This window comes from Melospiza georgiana, chromosome 4 (assembly GCF_028018845.1).
Source record: "Melospiza georgiana isolate bMelGeo1 chromosome 4, bMelGeo1.pri, whole genome shotgun sequence".
NCBI lineage: Eukaryota > Metazoa > Chordata > Aves > Passeriformes > Passerellidae > Melospiza > Melospiza georgiana.
The window spans coordinates 10,153,478-10,170,302 of record NC_080433.1 but is presented as its reverse complement, the minus strand read 5'-3'; the positions used below and the strand labels follow the sequence as shown (position 1 = coordinate 10,170,302).

Sequence of the window (16,825 nt, the reverse complement as noted above, 5' to 3'; positions counted from 1 at the left end):
TTTTGCAGGATCTGTGATAATTCTTGTATTTGTCTGTTAAAAACAGGGCTGTGGCTGGTGAGAGGGGGATAAGGTGGGTGCTGAGGGATGGCAGGGGAAAATGCTGAGTGTCCCAGGCAGGATCTGTGTCCCCACAGTGCAGTGACTACAACCCATCCCTCTGTGCATCTCTGGGTGGGAGGGTTTTGGCTTTTCCTACAGTAGACATAAAACTTTCCACCAATTAGGTTTTTGCATTTTAAAGTTGATTTTATTTAAAATGCATGACACCTTTGATGAAATTGTGGATCTGTGGGGTGCGTTTGTCAACATCTGGTTTCTGCTGATGCAAGACTGAAGGCAACCAGTGAATAGTGGTGCTGTAGAAAATATTCTTTCCTTCTTCCAAAAGCCCTAAATGTTGTGGGATAAACTCCTATGTCTTCCCTGGCAGATGGCACCAGAGGTCTGGTAAAGGCCACATTACAAGCACCTTCAGTATTCTGCATGGAAAGGGTATTCCTTGAGATTTTTGGACCTGAAAGACATGAAAGTGACAATGTTATTTTCACCCATGATCTAAATGTGATGTGGAGTTACAGCAAGAATAGGTGGAGATACATGTTCTCCTTTCTCTAATACACACAGAGATGAGTTAAACATCCCATTTTTTTTGTAATTCAAGAGAGTTTCTTGAAAACTAAGAATTAAAAATTACAATGTAATTTGGTTTAAATTTTGGTTTGATTTTTTAAAATTTAAAAAATGTTGATATTTAAAAATTTTTTTGTATTTTGGTTTAAGTTTTGATTTTTTTTTTTAGAATGAAAATATTAAGCCCTCTCCTGAAAATGTGATTTTTTTTGGGACAAACCAAAACCAGTTGGAGTTTGAGTTGGCACAATTAAAAAATTTTTGAATTTCATGTTACCTAGAAGGTGTGACACAAAATTCCTTGTAAAGAATATTCAGAATTTAAGATTTAGAAGAAAACAAGCAGCATCACTTACACGTTCATTTGACAGATCCTCCAGTTTCTGTTGAAGGACAGAATAGTTTCCATCTCCTCTTTAGTCAGTTCAAAGTCAAACACCTAATTAGAGATACAAGTGGAAATCACTTCTTTGAACAAACCTAAGAGAAACACAAGAGCAGCTCCACACTGCTCCATTTTCACACATGGACCACCGAATTATGAAGAACAACTTGTTTTATGGACAAAAGGGATTATTTTATGAACATTGCTGATTCTCGATAAGTTTCTGGCAAGTTCTTGTGTGGGGATTCCAAGTAAGCTGTGACCGTGATATTTTCTGAAAAATCCTTTCACCAGGATTTCTTCTCCTGGAAAGATGAGAAGCCTCAGCTTCTGCGTGTTTTGCTACTCTGGAATGTGATTTGGAGATTGTTTATCCAAACATGTGAATTGTTTTTAATTCATGACCAATCCCAGTCCAGCTGTGTTGGAATCTGAGGAGTCAGTCATAGGTTTTTATTATTCATTCCTTCTGATGTATCCTTCTCTTTCTTTAGTATAGTTTTAGTATAGCATTCTTTAATATAATATAAATAACAAAATAATAAATCAGCCTTCGGAGACATGGAGTCAGATTCATCTCTTCCCTCATCCTGGGGACCCTCACAAACACCACACACATCCATCCACAAGCCATGGATCAGGGAATGATATCATGCAAAGATTGCTGATTAAACTCTCAAGAAGTAGGCCTGGTTTAACACTCAGTGAAGTGTATTAAGCAGGAAGAAGTCCATCCCTCTTGCTGCAGGATGCCATGACAAGGGTGATAAAGGATCCAAGCCATCCCTGAGGGCAGCCCCTGCTCACTCCTGATCCCTCACCTGGAAGTTCTCCACAATGCGCTGTGGGGTGACAGATTTGGGAATGGCAATCACATTTCTCTGGATCTGGAAGCGAAGGAGAACCTGCAAGGACAGACAACTGAATCACTGCTCCTGTTCCAACAGCTGCTTTCCTTGAGATATCCCCACTTCTGTGGAGCTGCATTTCAAACCATCCCTGGCCCTGCAGTCCAGGTTGCACTGCCTGGAGAGCAAAGAGGGAAGGGGTGAAGCCTCACAGGAAACCTCCCTTCCCATCCAGGTTTGGGGCACTCCATTCCTTTTGTTTGGGATTTTAGCAGTCTGTGCAAGGTTTACATTCTCTGCAAGAGGACTTGAGAGGGGTGTGGTATTCACACGCCCTCTGAACAGAGAGAAGCTGTGAGAGAAGCAGAGAAAAGAACTGAAAACAATTCTTAACTCATTTACTACTCCTGTGTTTGTACTCATCTAGAATGTGTTCTAGAGATTGTTTACCCACAGTGATTACTTGATTAGATTGTAGTAGAATTTTTTTATGTTAATTAGTGTATCAAGTCCAAGCAGTCAGGAGACAGTCATGAGTTTTCTTTAGTATTCTTAAATATCCTTTGTAGCATATATATAATATATAATATATAATATATAATATATAATATATAATATATAATATATAATATATAATATATAATATATAACATATAATACATAATATATAGCATATAATATATATTATATATGATCTATAATATATTATGTATCGTATACAGTGTGGTATAATATACTATACTATAATACACTATACTATAATATACTGTGGTATAATATAATATAATGTAATATAATATAATATAATATAATATAATATAATATAATATAATATAATATAATATAATATAATATAATATAATATAATTTTAATGAAAGGAGTGTTCAGCATTCCAAAGCCTTAAAGTCAGATACCAATAATTTCCTGCCTTGGTGGTCACCTGTGACTACTATAGAGGGGAAGTGACATCTGAAGGTGGTGAAGAATCTTTTTGATGGCCAAAGAGTTAATAGTGTGTCCTGGAGGTAATACAATAAAAAAAATCTGCATTGTTAGGGAAAAATGAGAGGAGTGCCACAATTCCTGGGGAAGGGACAGAGACACTTTCTGGAGCTCTGTTTTCCTGCATTGGGAAGGAGTACCCACCTGTGCTGGGGTTTTGTTGTGCTTGGCTGCAATCTCTTTGATCTTGGGGTCATCCAGAAGGGAAGGATCCCCAGGCTTAGCCCTACACAGAGGAAAAAATCAGTGGCCAGAAACCTCCACAGAAAGATCCAGCACAGCAACAGAGGTCTGTGTTTAAATAAGAAGTGAGTGGTGTATGTGTAGTCTCAGGGCTTCAGTCATAACCCCCAGCAGCTCCCTGGCAGATTGCAAAGCAAATTTACCATGGTCTGTCAGGAGAGCCAAGGGGACAGTATGCAGTCACAGCCAGCCCTTTGGATTGGCAGTACTTGATCAGCTTCTCCTGGGTGAGGTATGGATGAGATTCAATCTGCCAACACAAAAACAAAGAGTCTGACAGTGGCAGAACTGCTGCAGTATTGTTGTGCTTCATAAATTATCTCCTGGTCCAATTAGAGTCTGCTTTTCCCCCCTAATTTGACCTTATCCTTGCATGATGATACCCATCCTCGTTATTAAGCCACCTATTTTGATACAAAGGGCTTATACAGTTTTTGCTGGAGGGGTTTTACAAAGCTCATCTCTGGGTTCTTTATTATTCCAGAAAGGCTGTTTTCAGGGAACTTCTCCAGCATCCTTAAACAGTGGTTGGACAAGGTGATAAAAAAAATAGGAGTGTCCAAGTGGTGTACTCTGAAATGTCCATAGAGAGGGATTTAAAGTACATGCTGTATCTTCTCTGTTCACCCTTTTCCCATCTCATTCCACTGTGGGATCTTTACAATCCCACAAATCCAGTCACCTGCAGTCACTCTGCAGCTCACCTGGACATTTGCAGGCTTGTGCTTCAGTCCTGGCTTGTTCAAGATTCTTTCAATCTGCTCACGGTTGAAGTTGCAGAATCCAATGGCTTTTACCAGGCCAGCATCCACCAGATCTTCCATGGCCTAAAACAGCAAAATCATCATCCAATGTGCAAGGCAGCTCGTGATGATGCTCTTCCTAATGAGACTTGTTTCCCACCATGAGCAGCACAAAGTTAGAAATTGCAAAGTTCTCTGAGGGAAAAACAGGTGTTGGCACATAAATGCCATCTCACCCAAGCCCAAATGCTCATTCCCTGAGTGTAAAGAAATTCACACTGAGTTGCACGAGAAGAATGATGATACTTGGTAATCCACTGTTGTGCAAGCTTTGGAGGGCTGTCCCACACATTATAGGCCAGATCTCAACCTAAAATGTCTTTATTTCTGTGAAATTTGTTTGAGCAACTCAAGAAAGGCCCAAGAACAGTGGTGAAAACAATTGTACAGTTGTTATTGTTCCACAGTGAACTTTTTCTAGCTTCAGTCTGGTGTGCAGCTCCACTGGAAGTGCTTGTGCAGCTCCAGTTAAGTAAGAGCTCAGAGAATAGGGATAACCAGGGAAGGATTGAGCATGCCCATTATGAAAAGCTATTTTGTGCTGGCTTATGTTCCTTCCAGGTAATTTTGTGTGAACAAGACAACAGATCCGTGACTGCTGAAGGTAATGGGAGCATGGCAAAGACTGATGAGGACAGAGGGCATCCCTCTTCTGCTGTGGCTGAACTTACCTCCCACGTCTGTAGAAGATCACTATTGCTGGGTATGGCCATGCCTTTGTCATCTTTGGGAAACAATTCCTCTCCAGCCTGTTAGAGAGAGAGAGAAGGCTTGAAATAATCTCTGCTGAGACATTAGCTGTGTGAAATCACCCAACAAGGATGTAAGGAGCTAAAGCTAATATTGCATTAAAAAATCAAATAACTCTCACCATAACTTAGCTAGTTCTTCAGTCACTTCTTAGTTCATACATTTTTGTCATCTATTATCCCAATAAAGACAGGTGTTTCTGCTGGACCCTCTCAAGTGATGATCCAGAAAGTGCATGCAGGGAAGTGGTTAACTTATAGAACCATGTTCTGGAGTCTTACATGAGTTCACTCCGTGTATTGTTCAAATAACAGGTTCTTTAGGTGTTTTTAAAAAGCTCTGTGGAGGATTGACTTTGGCCCTGTGAACACATTTATACTGGAGTGCATCTGCTGACACAGGTCCCATGAGGAGGCTCACTGTTGAAATTGCTGTATTAGAAAGTTTATAACAGCCTGTGACTAGACAGTATGGCCAAAGTATTTTGAATTATTGGAATTATCTAAATGGCCCAATATTGTGCAGTTTCACTTGACAACTTTGTCCATGTAAGGCTGACTAAAACAATATTGGAGGAATGGAGTTGAGCTCAAAAGCATAAGGGAGAATAGAGATTTTGACAGGTATCTTTTTGAAATCCAAAGTCTGTGAAACAACACTAAGGCTCCTACAGGCAATGTCAGCTCCATCTGTACTGTATTAACAATTTGGTGATCAAAGAGAGAAATGGGAAATGGAAGTGTTTACTTGCACTGTGTGATTCTGCAACCTGCAGGGGAAAGAATTCTTGTCAGGCATCAAAATGCACCCCTCTGTAAAGGAAAGAGGCACAGCTTTTGCTTGCAGCCAGAGGCCTGACCTTGTTGCTGGGGCTGCCTCTGTGTTATCAGGAGGGCAGAGGACACTGTGCAGCACTGGGGCAGAGATCAGGGCACAGCAGGCACAGGCTCTTTCTGGAGCAGTGCTCCTGGCTCTGCTGAGGAGCTCTCCCAGGAATTCTCCCTGGAATCTCCCAGGATTTCAAAAGGACCTGCTGCTACTGTACCTTGTAGCCAAAGGGCCAGTGGATGAGGTAGAGATCCAGGTAATCCAACTTCAGCTTGGCAAGACTCTTCTGGCAGGCTCCCTTCACCAGAGGCTTCTCATGAAAGGTGCACCACAGCTGGAGACACAAAGGGCAGATGTGAGCTCCTGGTTAATGCTCTGGGTGCTCTTCTGCACAGCACAGGAATGCTCCCTGTTCTTGGGAAGGTGATGTGACATGAGGCCAGCCTAGTGCTTGTCAGATGTGGCAGGCTCTGGGCTGGGCCTGGCCTGGCCTGTGGCTCTGGGGGCAGTGTCAGTGCCAGTCTCTGGTTCCATGAGCTCACCCATTATTTGTGCTACCCCTTTTCTCAGGGTGTGCCTTGGCTGTAGGGGGCTTCCAGAGGCAGTGCTGTACCTGAGTGTTGTTCTTGAGCATGCACAGAGCTCTGCACTGCATGTAGCAGGCAAAGCCAAGAAGGTACAGGACGAGTCACAAAGACTGGTTGCCACCAACCTTAGGTAAGAATTAACTCCAGATTCCAGCTAAGTAGTCTGATTTTTGTAATAGGAAAGAAAACCCCCCAATTCCACCTTCCCCAGGACATGTATTGAGCTGATTAGTGTCCCAAGGTGCCCAGAACACTTCCTGCCATGTCAGGGACACCCCTGTGGGAGTGCTCTGAGCCCAAGTGTTGGAACAAGCAGCAGGCAGTGACAGCCTGTGTGCTCTGCTGTGCTTTAGCATCAGCAGGGTGTGATCAGCAAACTGCTAAATGACACTGAGGGCTCTCTGACCTCTGCATCACTACCTTGCTTGGGGCTACCCCGTCCCTCTGCCTTTTCCTGCTTCCCTTCTATTGCAGGAATCAATCCATCCCCCAGGACTGCTGGGTACAGCAGGGTGCAGACACAGTGTATCCTTCCTAACTCTCCCTGCAGGATGGGTGGAGCTGTCAGCTTGTGTCAGGAGTGACCTGAGCGCTGTTCTGATTTGCTTTATCCTACCGCATCAAGTTTGTCTCCGTTACTTACCTTCCTGCTAGGAAAATACTCCACACAAAGCATTCCCTCAGCTGTGCTCCAGGAACCTTGGATCCTTACCTTGCTGACAACAAAGAGATCTTCTCTTTTCACAACCCCTTCCTTGATTTTCTGCTGGATCCCTTCCCCAATCTCACTCTCGTTCAGGTAGGCGTAGGCACAGTCGAAGTGGCGGTACCCGGCATCGATGGCAGCCATCACTGCAGCTTTTACCTGCCCAGCTGCAGACTGCAAAAATGCATAAATATTAAGAATCTCAAAGCAGTGCTTGTAAAACATTTGTATTCTAGCAAAATAAAACAATGTTAAGGAAAGAAATCCCCCCCCAATCCGTGTTGGTGGGTTGTTTTTTTTCCCTTTACATAAACACTATTTCTTGCAGTGATAAACATGGACTCCAGGGTTGGAAATCAACCTGCAGCCATTTATCTGTAGCTCCACTGCAACTCACTCTCAGCCCAAGAGCCAGGCAGAGCAGAGCCCCAGGCAGCAGGACAGCTCTCCAGAGCTGGGCCAGGGGCACTGCAGTTTTTTCGGGAGCTCTGCAGTGCAGCTGCTTTACTCTCTCTTACCTTCCAGGTGCCCAGCCCCACGAGGGGCATCTTGGCAGAGGTGTTCAGCTGCACATGGGCTGCCATGGTCCTGCACTCCCTCCTGGCTGCCTCACCACAGCTGCCTCTTGCCTGTCTGGTTTGACAGTGGCCACTGGCCAGGGCAGGGGACAATGCTGGGCTGTCACTGGAGCTCTGGGTCCTCCCATATCCAGCAAACAAGGCTGTGGCTTTTCCCCTGTACACCCAGCTCACAAAGGTTAATGTGAAAGCTGAAATCAATTAAAAATTGACAAGGTGATTTACTTGGGGCGTGGCAGCAGCGCGCCCTGCGGACCTTTCCCTTATCAAACGATAAGGCTTGAGGGCAGGTGTGTCCTGATCAGGCTGGTGTTTCTGCTGGGATCAGCTCCTGTAGTGCCCTGTCCTGTCCCTGTGTCTCTCTTGTGCCATGTGCTGCGTGTTCTGATGCCCTGTTCCAGTTCCCCCCATAGATTTCCTGAGAGAGAAGGTTTCCTGCAGTGAAAGTGCCCAGGTTTCATTCCTGCCCAGTCCCTGGGCAGGGTGTGATGCAGAGGCCCCTCATTTCCAGAGCTGCTCCCTCACTGCTGGGTGTGTGAGTGTGGGCTGAGCCCTTGTGTCCCCACCACAGTGCTGGTGGCCTGGGCTGGTCTCCCATTGACAGAGCCTTGTCACTCTGTGTGCTGGTGCTGGAGAAACCTCAGTGTGAGGTTGCAGAGGTGGGAGTTCCTTTTTTTGCACCCTCTCCAAAGGTGTTGGTAGCCACTCCACAGCCTGAAAGGTGAGGCACAGTGTAGAACAGGGAAGTTCACACAGGGCAGGCATGCCAAATGTGGGAAGTAAAATTAAATCCCTGTTTTTCCCCAGTCTTAACAGGATCATTTTACCCTCTGGTAAAATTCCAGAACTTCTTCTTTCTTTTCTTCTTTCTTTTCTTCTTTCTTTTCTTCGTTCTTTTCTTCTTTCTTTTCTTCTTTTCTTCACTTCTCCTTGTTTTATTATTGCGAGCAGCAGGCATATCTCTATGACTTGTTTTTTTTAGCAGCCAGTGCAGTCATAAAGGAGTTTAATAATGCAAAGACATGTGAGTGTAGAAGAGAAAAGGTGTCCTATAGCTTCATAGTCATTTGGAATGCCATTTATTATTACTGCCACAAACTAACACACCCTTTAGCACAACACCAGAGCAGGATCCAGGGTGGATGGATGTGTTTTAACGTTTGCACACACGGGGGCAGAGTTAAACTTGTGTGTGGCCACAGCTTTTACATTTCTTCAGTCCTAACTCAGCAGATTGAATTGGGTATTGTATTCCTTAGATTTTGTAATAAGGAGAAGTAGGAAGGTCTCTCTTCCTCTGCCTCTTTTCCTAAAAAAAGGATAGGAAGAAAAAAAATAAAGGTGGCTTACATTTATAATAAATAGACCTGAAAACTTTCTGGTAGGGACTCAAAAGATACAAACCTGAGGAAATTAGCCAGTTATCACTAACATACCAATCAGATCCTTAAATTAAAGACACAAAAAAGAATTTCCTTTTCCCTGCTGTCTTTTGCACTGAAATGTATGAGACAGTCTCCTGCTTCAGCTCACCACTCTGTCTCAAAGATGTTCCCAAACTTGCACTTTTAAGCATTGTTATGCACGTGGAGGGGAAATCAAGTCTGTTTTCTCCCTCCTGTTAACAAGACACTTACCTTCAACACTTATGTCTGAGGAGAAGCAGGAGGACTACCTAAAATTTAGTGTGGTTGGATTTCCTAAAGCTGTGGGGACTGTGGGCCATGTGCAGCTGGTGGGAAGCAGAGTGTGCTGCACAGACCTGGGCTGTTAACTGACATTTGCAGCCAGGGGCTGCTTCCCTTGGGAAGTTTGCCATGGATTCAGCAGCATGGAAATGAGCCATTTGTTAAAATGTCTGCCAACAGTGTCAGCTCTTTGTTCTATCAGTGCAGCACCAAACTCTGCCTAACCTATTCTGCATGTTGGTGTGCTCAGAGTGGCTGCCTGTTGTGATTTCAGCACTGTGCCTCATCCCCAGAGATCCCCTGTGTTCCCCCTGCAGCTCACAGTGCAGCGGTGGTGGCTCAGCAAAATGGGGAGAGAAAATTCCTCACTCTGCATCCCAGTGTTGGCCTGGCCATGCTGGCCTCTGGGGGACAAACCAAGAACAGAAAGAAGAAGGATTGACCTTTTCCTTCTTCCCAAGAACATTCCCCACTCTGCAGTCTAAACCAGTGAGCTCAAGAGGTGCTGGGATATCATGCAAAGCTGAGGAAGTGGCTGCTCAAAATGGCATTTTTTTATAATTTCTCTCACTCGCTGTATGTCAGCCTCTGGAGCAAGAAGGGCTTTCCAGAAGAAATAGTCAAAGTCTGACCTTTACAAGCACTGGGCACAGCAGAAGTTGTTTCAGAAGTTGTTTCAAAAGACTGAATCTATTTAGGGTTCTGAGAAAAATCCAGCCAGTTGTGTTCTGAAGCTGGAGTAACTTTTCCTGTTGCAAATAGAGGAAAGGGGAAAATCTGGGGAACACCAAGTTGAAACTACCCTGAAGAGGAACCTTTTAACTTAGCAGAAGTGCAGGAAGCTGCAGTTCTTGAGAACTACATCAAATGGGGTGGTGGTTTGGTGATAAAGAGAAGTGTAATTTGCCAACAAGTGGGTACCTGAGGGTAAACAGGACGGGAAGATATAGTTAATAAAACTGTCAGGCAGTGGGGAGCAGACCCCTGGAGGCAGTGGAGGAGGTGTTGACAGCAGACAAGGGCAAAACAAGGCATGTTCATGATATTCCCAAAGAATAATATAGTTATATTTTCTTCTTAGTCTTGTCTACATGAAAATCTTGCACTTTTTCATTATGCTGATGCAAATGCCTTTTTTGGACACATATCAGTTGAAGTATGTTGTGTATTGATTTAGCTTAAATCCCTTCCTTACCACTTCAGTTAAAACAGTAGAAACTACTCCAGCAAAATGACATCCATCCTCCTAAAGACTTCACATTAATTTAACAGCATCAGCTTTTGAAATGGTTTAATTAAACTGTAACTTCCTTGCACAGGCCAGGACTGGTTGCTGTGGGAGCAGAAACATGTCAGTGTCTTTTGTGTCTTTTCTTTAACTTGTAAAAAGAAACCTTCTGATCACAGACTGGAGAGGTGGATTAATGTGGGACTGGCAAATACTTTGCTTGATTTTCTCTAGGTTGAGCCCTGTAAAAAGGTACCAAAGCATCAGCACAGACCAAACCTTCTCAGTTGTTTCTGTGGGAGAAGGGGCTTTGTAATGAGGGGAGAGGCAACCTCAATTAAATAGGAAGAACACCATGGCCAGCATCCAAACCCATCTCATCTATAAATGGAAAATTTGCCCATCCCAGACCTACATTCCTGTCCAGTTCTGTTGGTAGGCATGGCTATCACAGGAATGGGATTTTCCTTTCTCCTATATGCAGACTGTAGGTTTTCCAAAGCTCATCACTTTAGAGAACAGTTGACTATTTTTCTTGCCAAGTAGAGGCTCTTGTTCTCATGGAAAAATATTTTCATGCTTCCTTTCAAGTTTCAGCAGTAAGTCATGTCTGGTTTTGACAAGGAAAGGGATGCTTTGAATGTCCTAAGAGTGTAGGAAGAGACATGTTTTCCCTTTGAAAAAACACAAAAGTTTTTAAAAGTGTCATTGCTATTTTCCTCATGTTCGAAAAACAAAACAAAATGAAGCACGCAGTAAAACGAGTGAGTTCATCTTGATTAGGAACAACATGAAAACTACCAGTGTGGGATCTGTACAGTTAGAGCTGAATAGAAATTGCTTTATAACCTGAACTCGTACACAACAGGGGAGCCAGATGGTTTTAGCTGACTGGGTTACTCAGGTTTTGTAAATCCGAGAGCAGAACCTCATGTGGTGTTTCTCCCGTCACATGGCAGGACCCGTGGGCAAGCTGAACATTTAGTGGGGACGGGGAAGGTCCAGTGATTGCCACAGAAGTTGGGCTCATTGTCCTTCACTAATCCATGGCTGTGCAGTTACTGCACTCTGTGCTCCAGGTCTGCTCTAGGGTTGGTCAGATGGGCTCCTGCACTCTCAGCATCTGTCATTTCCAGAAGGAATTCAGGATGTGCAGGGAGGTTGTATTTGGGTTGCCCACAGACATAGGAAGGAATGATGAATCTGACTCCCTGTTCTCAGAAAGCGAATTTATTATTTTATGATACTATATTATATTAAAGAATGCTATACTAAGCTATACTAAAGAATACAGAAAGGATACTTACAGAAGGCTAAAAAGATAATAATGAAAAACTTGTGACTCTTTCCAGAGCCTGACACAGCTTGGCACTGATTGGTCATTGAGTCAAAACAACTCACACCAGAAATCCAATGAAACAATTGTTTACCTGTGGGTAAACAATCTCCAAACACATTCCACATGTGAGCACAACACAGGAGAAGCAAATGAGATAAGAATTTGTTTTCCTTTTTCTCTGAGGCTTCTCAGCTTCCCAGGAGCAAAATCCTGGGCGAAGGGATTTTTCAGAAAATGTGAATGTGGCAGGGAGGAGGCCATGAGCTGAACATTGTTCTAGCATGAGGCTTCCAGCAATGGTCTTGGCTGGGGACTCTGCTTGTCCTGCAAGCAGGACCTGTGTGGAGCCCCAGGGGCTGGGAAGGGATGGTGGCCATGTGTGGGTTGCTGCAGAAGCCAGGAAAATCAGGAAAATTGGTTTGGCCTGTGTGCGCTCCCAGCTGCCCCCACAAACCACACGCAACCATAAGAGCAGATAAAATGGCTTATTCATCTCTACAGTTTCTGTATCTTGAGAAGGGCAAGAAGGTCCAACAGTGTGGACCTCATTTTGTGGTGTCTTTTAGAGACATTATACCCTTCCCCAAAAAGAACACTGTTGTTGCCAGATGTTACCCACTTCAGTAAATTCCTTCTTAAGAAGGGCAGGACCATAGTGCCCATTTTGTCCCTCACACATCCCTTGCATTGACCTTGGCTCAGTCCCTTGTTTGACACGTTACAGATGCAGACTTGTACAGCTAAGAATAAGGACAGCAATACTGAATGTTTAAGCAGGTATACTTGACCCATCCAAAATGCTGAATGTTGGATAGTGCTGAAGCAGAAAAGTCACTTTCTTTTTAAGATAAAAAGGAGATACTAAATTACAGGCAAAATATTTTTTCCTGGCCCTTCCATGGATAGCTAGATCTGGTGACAATATAGAGGAATAGATTAATTCTGAATAGAAAAAGAGTAGAAGTCAGGCACAAAATTATTTAAGTGAATGGTTTCCCATGTAAGTAAAACAGATGAAAATTAGAATTGAAAAACTCTGGGAAGTTGAATATTCTGACTCCCCATCATGCATGATTTATTAGTCCTGTCTGACTTTCCACTCATGCTCCTTTTTTGTTAAAGAAATGAGGTGGGGTGGAGGGGGAGGAAGCATGAATTAACTTGTGATACACAGCTATTTATTTAGCAACCTAACTCCTAAAGTTTCCTGGGAAAAAATCCTGTAAAAGAGAGGCCTGATTTTGTTGCTTTTTACGGTCAGGAGCAGCCCCAGTGAATTCTGAGGAGTTACAGTAAAAGTGGAAGAACAGTGTGACTCAATCCTTGTCTTGATATTATTTAACTATGACACATAGGGCAGACTTTTCATGTAGGAAACTCATTTTTGTGCTCCATTCAAAACCAAAGTGAGCTTCAGCCAGTCTTGTTTTGTAAACTGCTATGATGCAAGAGAGCCACATACCACGGGCAGAAACATAAGAAAGGTCTTTGTGGTTTGTAGAGTGTTTGTGAGAAAACAAACATCATAAATACAGACAGAGATAACTCCACACACACATCAACAAGGTGATAGTTAACCCACGGTTCATTGTAACATGGAAATAAAAGACTTTAGAACAATTTTTTGAGGTGAACCATTCATTTTTTATATTAAAGACATTAATAAACACAAACTTGAGTATGTGTGGTGCGTGTTTGTTGTTCTCACCATTCTCTACAGTGACACAGAAGTTCCCATTTTACCCTTTTTGGTTGTATTTGCCCAGATTGTTATGTGCTGTCATCATGCTCTAGTATCAGCACTATCCAGTCTGTTTTCAAAATAACTTATCATGACTAGACACCACCCTGCTGCTTTCTTTTTTTCAAAGCCCTTTAAAATTATCTCTTCCCAGACAGTTCCTTACTGACGTCTGGTGTCTGGAGCACTTTGTTTATCATGGGGGGAAAAAAAGCAGATTAATCACAGGATTTTCTTTGCTTTTGATGCTGCTACAAGAAGTTAATTTGTACAATACTGAGACTAAAAGCCAGTGAAATGCTCCAACCCAAAATCTGAAATGTAAACTCTCCTAACCCACAAAGTTTCAAAGTGAACCTTGTAAATCTTCTTGTGTCTCTGGCTCTAGAAATGGGAAAACTTTTGATTGTGAGAAAGAAATTTGTTTTCCCAGCCATTGATACCTTGTAAAACTTTTTTTAGAGGCAATTTTGAAGCCTAGAGCTGTATTCATGACAATTTCTTCAGAACATTGTGTTCCACACACTTTTTTGTATGTTCTAGGCACCTGCTGTGCTGAGGTGTTTATTTGAAGATGACAATGTAATGGTTTTAAGGGCATAGAGAATATAAAGTTTTTCCCCATGCATATGTTCTCAGCTTGGGATATGTAAAAATATTTTTTTTAGTTAATATTTCAGAAGAACAGACAGAAGTCACTTTTTAAACTTCAGAATAACATTACCATTACCTAGCCATTGGGATTACATAAAAAATTCAGTTCCCACTTCAAGTTTAGAATATGATGCCTCCCAAAGCAGTTTCCCTCCATCTGTTTTGCATATAATGAGGGCTTTTATGTATTTTCTTCCTCCTTCTCAGTCATTTATTTGGTATTAATGACTCAGAAAAACTTCTGCACTTACTTAAAGACTAAAGCTCTGATTCTGGTGACAAATGCAGAGTGCTTACACACTCACCTTTTTTTTTAACAGATTTTCCCTCCAAGTAATGCAGTTAGAGAGAGAGAGAAGAAAAAAAAAAGGTAGAGTACTTAATTTTCTCTTCACACGGGCCTTACACTTCTGGTTTTGATATAAAGAGCATCTACTGAAGTTGTGTATTGCCTCCATACCCAAACAGGATGAACGTCCCACTGTGTTAAAACACTAAAGCAGCATTGTTTTAATATTAAGCAGGTATCAAACAGTGCCTAAACCAGTAAAACAAAAGGTGCAAAAGGGCCTTTGCTAAGGAGCTTAAATTGCAATTGGGTGGCTACCTGGTGTGCAAGGTGTGCCTCTGGGCTCTGTCAGGTGCACCCCAAGTTTGCGGTAATCCTAGGCTGGGTTTAAGATGTGCTGGTGTGATATGTTGACAAACAGGGGGAGGTGTGTGATGAAAAATTCCCCACGCACAGGTGAGCTCGAGCCAAGGAAATGCTGAGAAAGAATCACAGGTGTGGGTACTGCAAGGGGGTGTGTGGCTCCAGCAGAGAGAAGGGAGCCTTTGCCAGGAAAAACGTCCTTGCCAGGAAAAACGTTCATTTTCTTTGTGTTGGTCCATGGTCTGGTGTGTAGAGATGTAGAAAGAGATGGATTTAGGCAGGGTCGTTTTACAGTGTTGTAATTCTGAATGCTCAGGAGGCAGTAAGAGTGTTTTTGTCTTTGTAGTGTGTTAGACTCCCAGAACTTCCTCCATACAAATTTGTCTGATGGGCCATCATCAGTTGCGGTGTTGTGAGGTTGCCAGGACAAGGTGAGAGATGAGAATTTCACTCCATGTTCTCAGAAGGCTGATTTATTTACATTACACACTGAAACTATACTAAAGCAAGAGAAAGGATACATCAGAAGGCTTTACAAGAATGACAATGAAAGCTCATGACACCTCAGAGTCTGATACAGCTGGCTGTGATTGGTCATTAATTAAAAACAATTCACATGGAACCAATCAAAGGTGCACCTGTTGGTAAACAATCTCCAGACCACATTCCCAAGCAATCAGATAATTATATTTTCATTTTTTCATTCTTTTCTGAGGCCTCTCAGCTTCCCAGGAGAAAATCCTGGGCAAAGAGGATATTTCCAGAAAATATCATGGTGACAATCAATAGAATAGGAATGGGAGACAACAGCATGGACAGCAGACAGTATCTAGGTCTTTTGTAGGGGAAAAAAAGTCAAGTGTTGAAAATGAATGGGCCTGCACCCCAGAAAAAGGTGAGGGAGGATTCCCTGGGCACACATCTGGGTGGCAGAGAGAATGGGCTGGGAAGGAATAGGGACAAATTTTCTCTAGAAAAGGAGACAAATTCATGCAGTAGGAAAACACACAGGAGAACTTTTAGAGAGAGGATTTCAGGGTTATTAAAGAGTGCAAGGACTTGATTACAGAACTTTATTTTGAACGTGAAATTATTAATGAAGACAGATCACGCATCAAATACTTGTAAACAAAGAGCTGAGGGTTTTCTGGAAATTAAAATGGGTATGTCTGCAATGCTCTGGGGCAACCACTGGATCTGGCTTTGAACAAAGTAACTATTCTGTGAGAGAGTACCAAGGGCATAATCACTGAAGAACGCTCCTGTTTGCCACAGTTTTAATCAATCATTAATCAGCCTTTCTTCTTTCCAGTTCTGTTTTCTTCTGCTTCTGCCTTGCTCAGCTGCAGGACTTTATTCTGAGTGGCGCAGTTGCACTGGTGCCCTGGCAGGAGTTTGTGCATTGAGGAAAGGAGTTTCCTGGACTCATTCTGCCACAAACATTCCAGCTAAATGCAACAGCCTGGAAGGGCTCCAGAGCAGAGACCCTGAAAAACACAACCCAGCTGGTGTGAGAGATAATAGCTGCCAAGTGAGGGTAGCTGTCTGCAAGGAGTCACCCACAGGGATGTGGCTGGGACCCGTCTGTCCTTGGATATTTTGAAATGTGAATAATCAAAGTCATTAGGCTGCTTTTGCCATGCTAATGAAATGGTCTTGCCTAAAGACTAAAGGAGAAAAAAAATCTGTATTTAATGGCCACAGAGGTCCTGGACTGTGGCATGGGTTACTGTCTACTCACTAACAACTGCATATTGGCATAGAATGTTTCTTTCTGTTAATTGTATTCTTACAGTGCTGATATTCAAGAAAAGACACTTTTTCCTTCTATCTCTAGAAACTTTGCTTCTTTTCCTTGCTAAATCAGTGGACCAGTTTGCCTGAAGGCATGGTGACTGCAGGTGTGTGGTTGTGCACACCTGGATGTGGATTTGGGAGCATTTCTCTTCACCAGCTTGAGCTGATGGGTGGCAAATCAAACTCTTCCACACTGAACTTGAGTACTGCTTCAATTACACAGGCTGCACTGGGTTAATGCTCTAAGTTCTGGCTTAGATAAATCTGACAGAAATGAAATGTAGCTGTTTATATTAAAGTTGGTGGGTGAGGTGAAAAGGATTTTATGGGTAACTGTTAAGAAAAACCCATATCCAGTAGAA

General features: G+C 42.8%; 1 protein-coding gene across 1 annotated transcript; it reads right to left on the bottom strand.

Annotated features, from left to right (window-relative positions):
* Positions 1-474: 474 nt before the first annotated feature.
* Positions 475-7,370, bottom strand: LOC131082304 (aldo-keto reductase family 1 member B7-like). Its single transcript, XM_058022084.1, has 10 exons — positions 7,305-7,370; positions 6,793-6,960; positions 5,711-5,827; positions 4,587-4,664; positions 3,817-3,939; positions 3,256-3,362; positions 3,014-3,095; positions 1,840-1,923; positions 990-1,072; positions 475-517 (listed from the first exon to the last, which is right to left on the bottom strand). The coding sequence occupies exons 1-10, from the start codon at positions 7,368-7,370 to the stop codon at positions 475-477; spliced, it is 951 nt and encodes a 316-aa protein (XP_057878067.1).
* Positions 7,371-16,825: the final 9,455 nt, after the last annotated feature.

What these genes read in the sequence shown, in the direction of transcription:
- LOC131082304 (XM_058022084.1), bottom strand. Translation starts at nt 7,370, where the DNA reads ATGGCAGCCCATGTGCAGCTGAACACCTCTGCCAAGATGCCCCTCGTG. An exon ending in ACTGGCCCTTTGGCTACAAG is followed by an intron (nt 4,665 to 5,710) that starts GTACAGTAGCAG and finishes TCTCTCTAACAG; the next exon opens with GCTGGAGAGGAATTGTTTCC. An exon ending in GGCTCTCCTGACAGACCATG is followed by an intron (nt 3,096 to 3,255) that starts GTAAATTTGCTT and finishes TCCTCTGTGTAG; the next exon opens with GGCTAAGCCTGGGGATCCTT.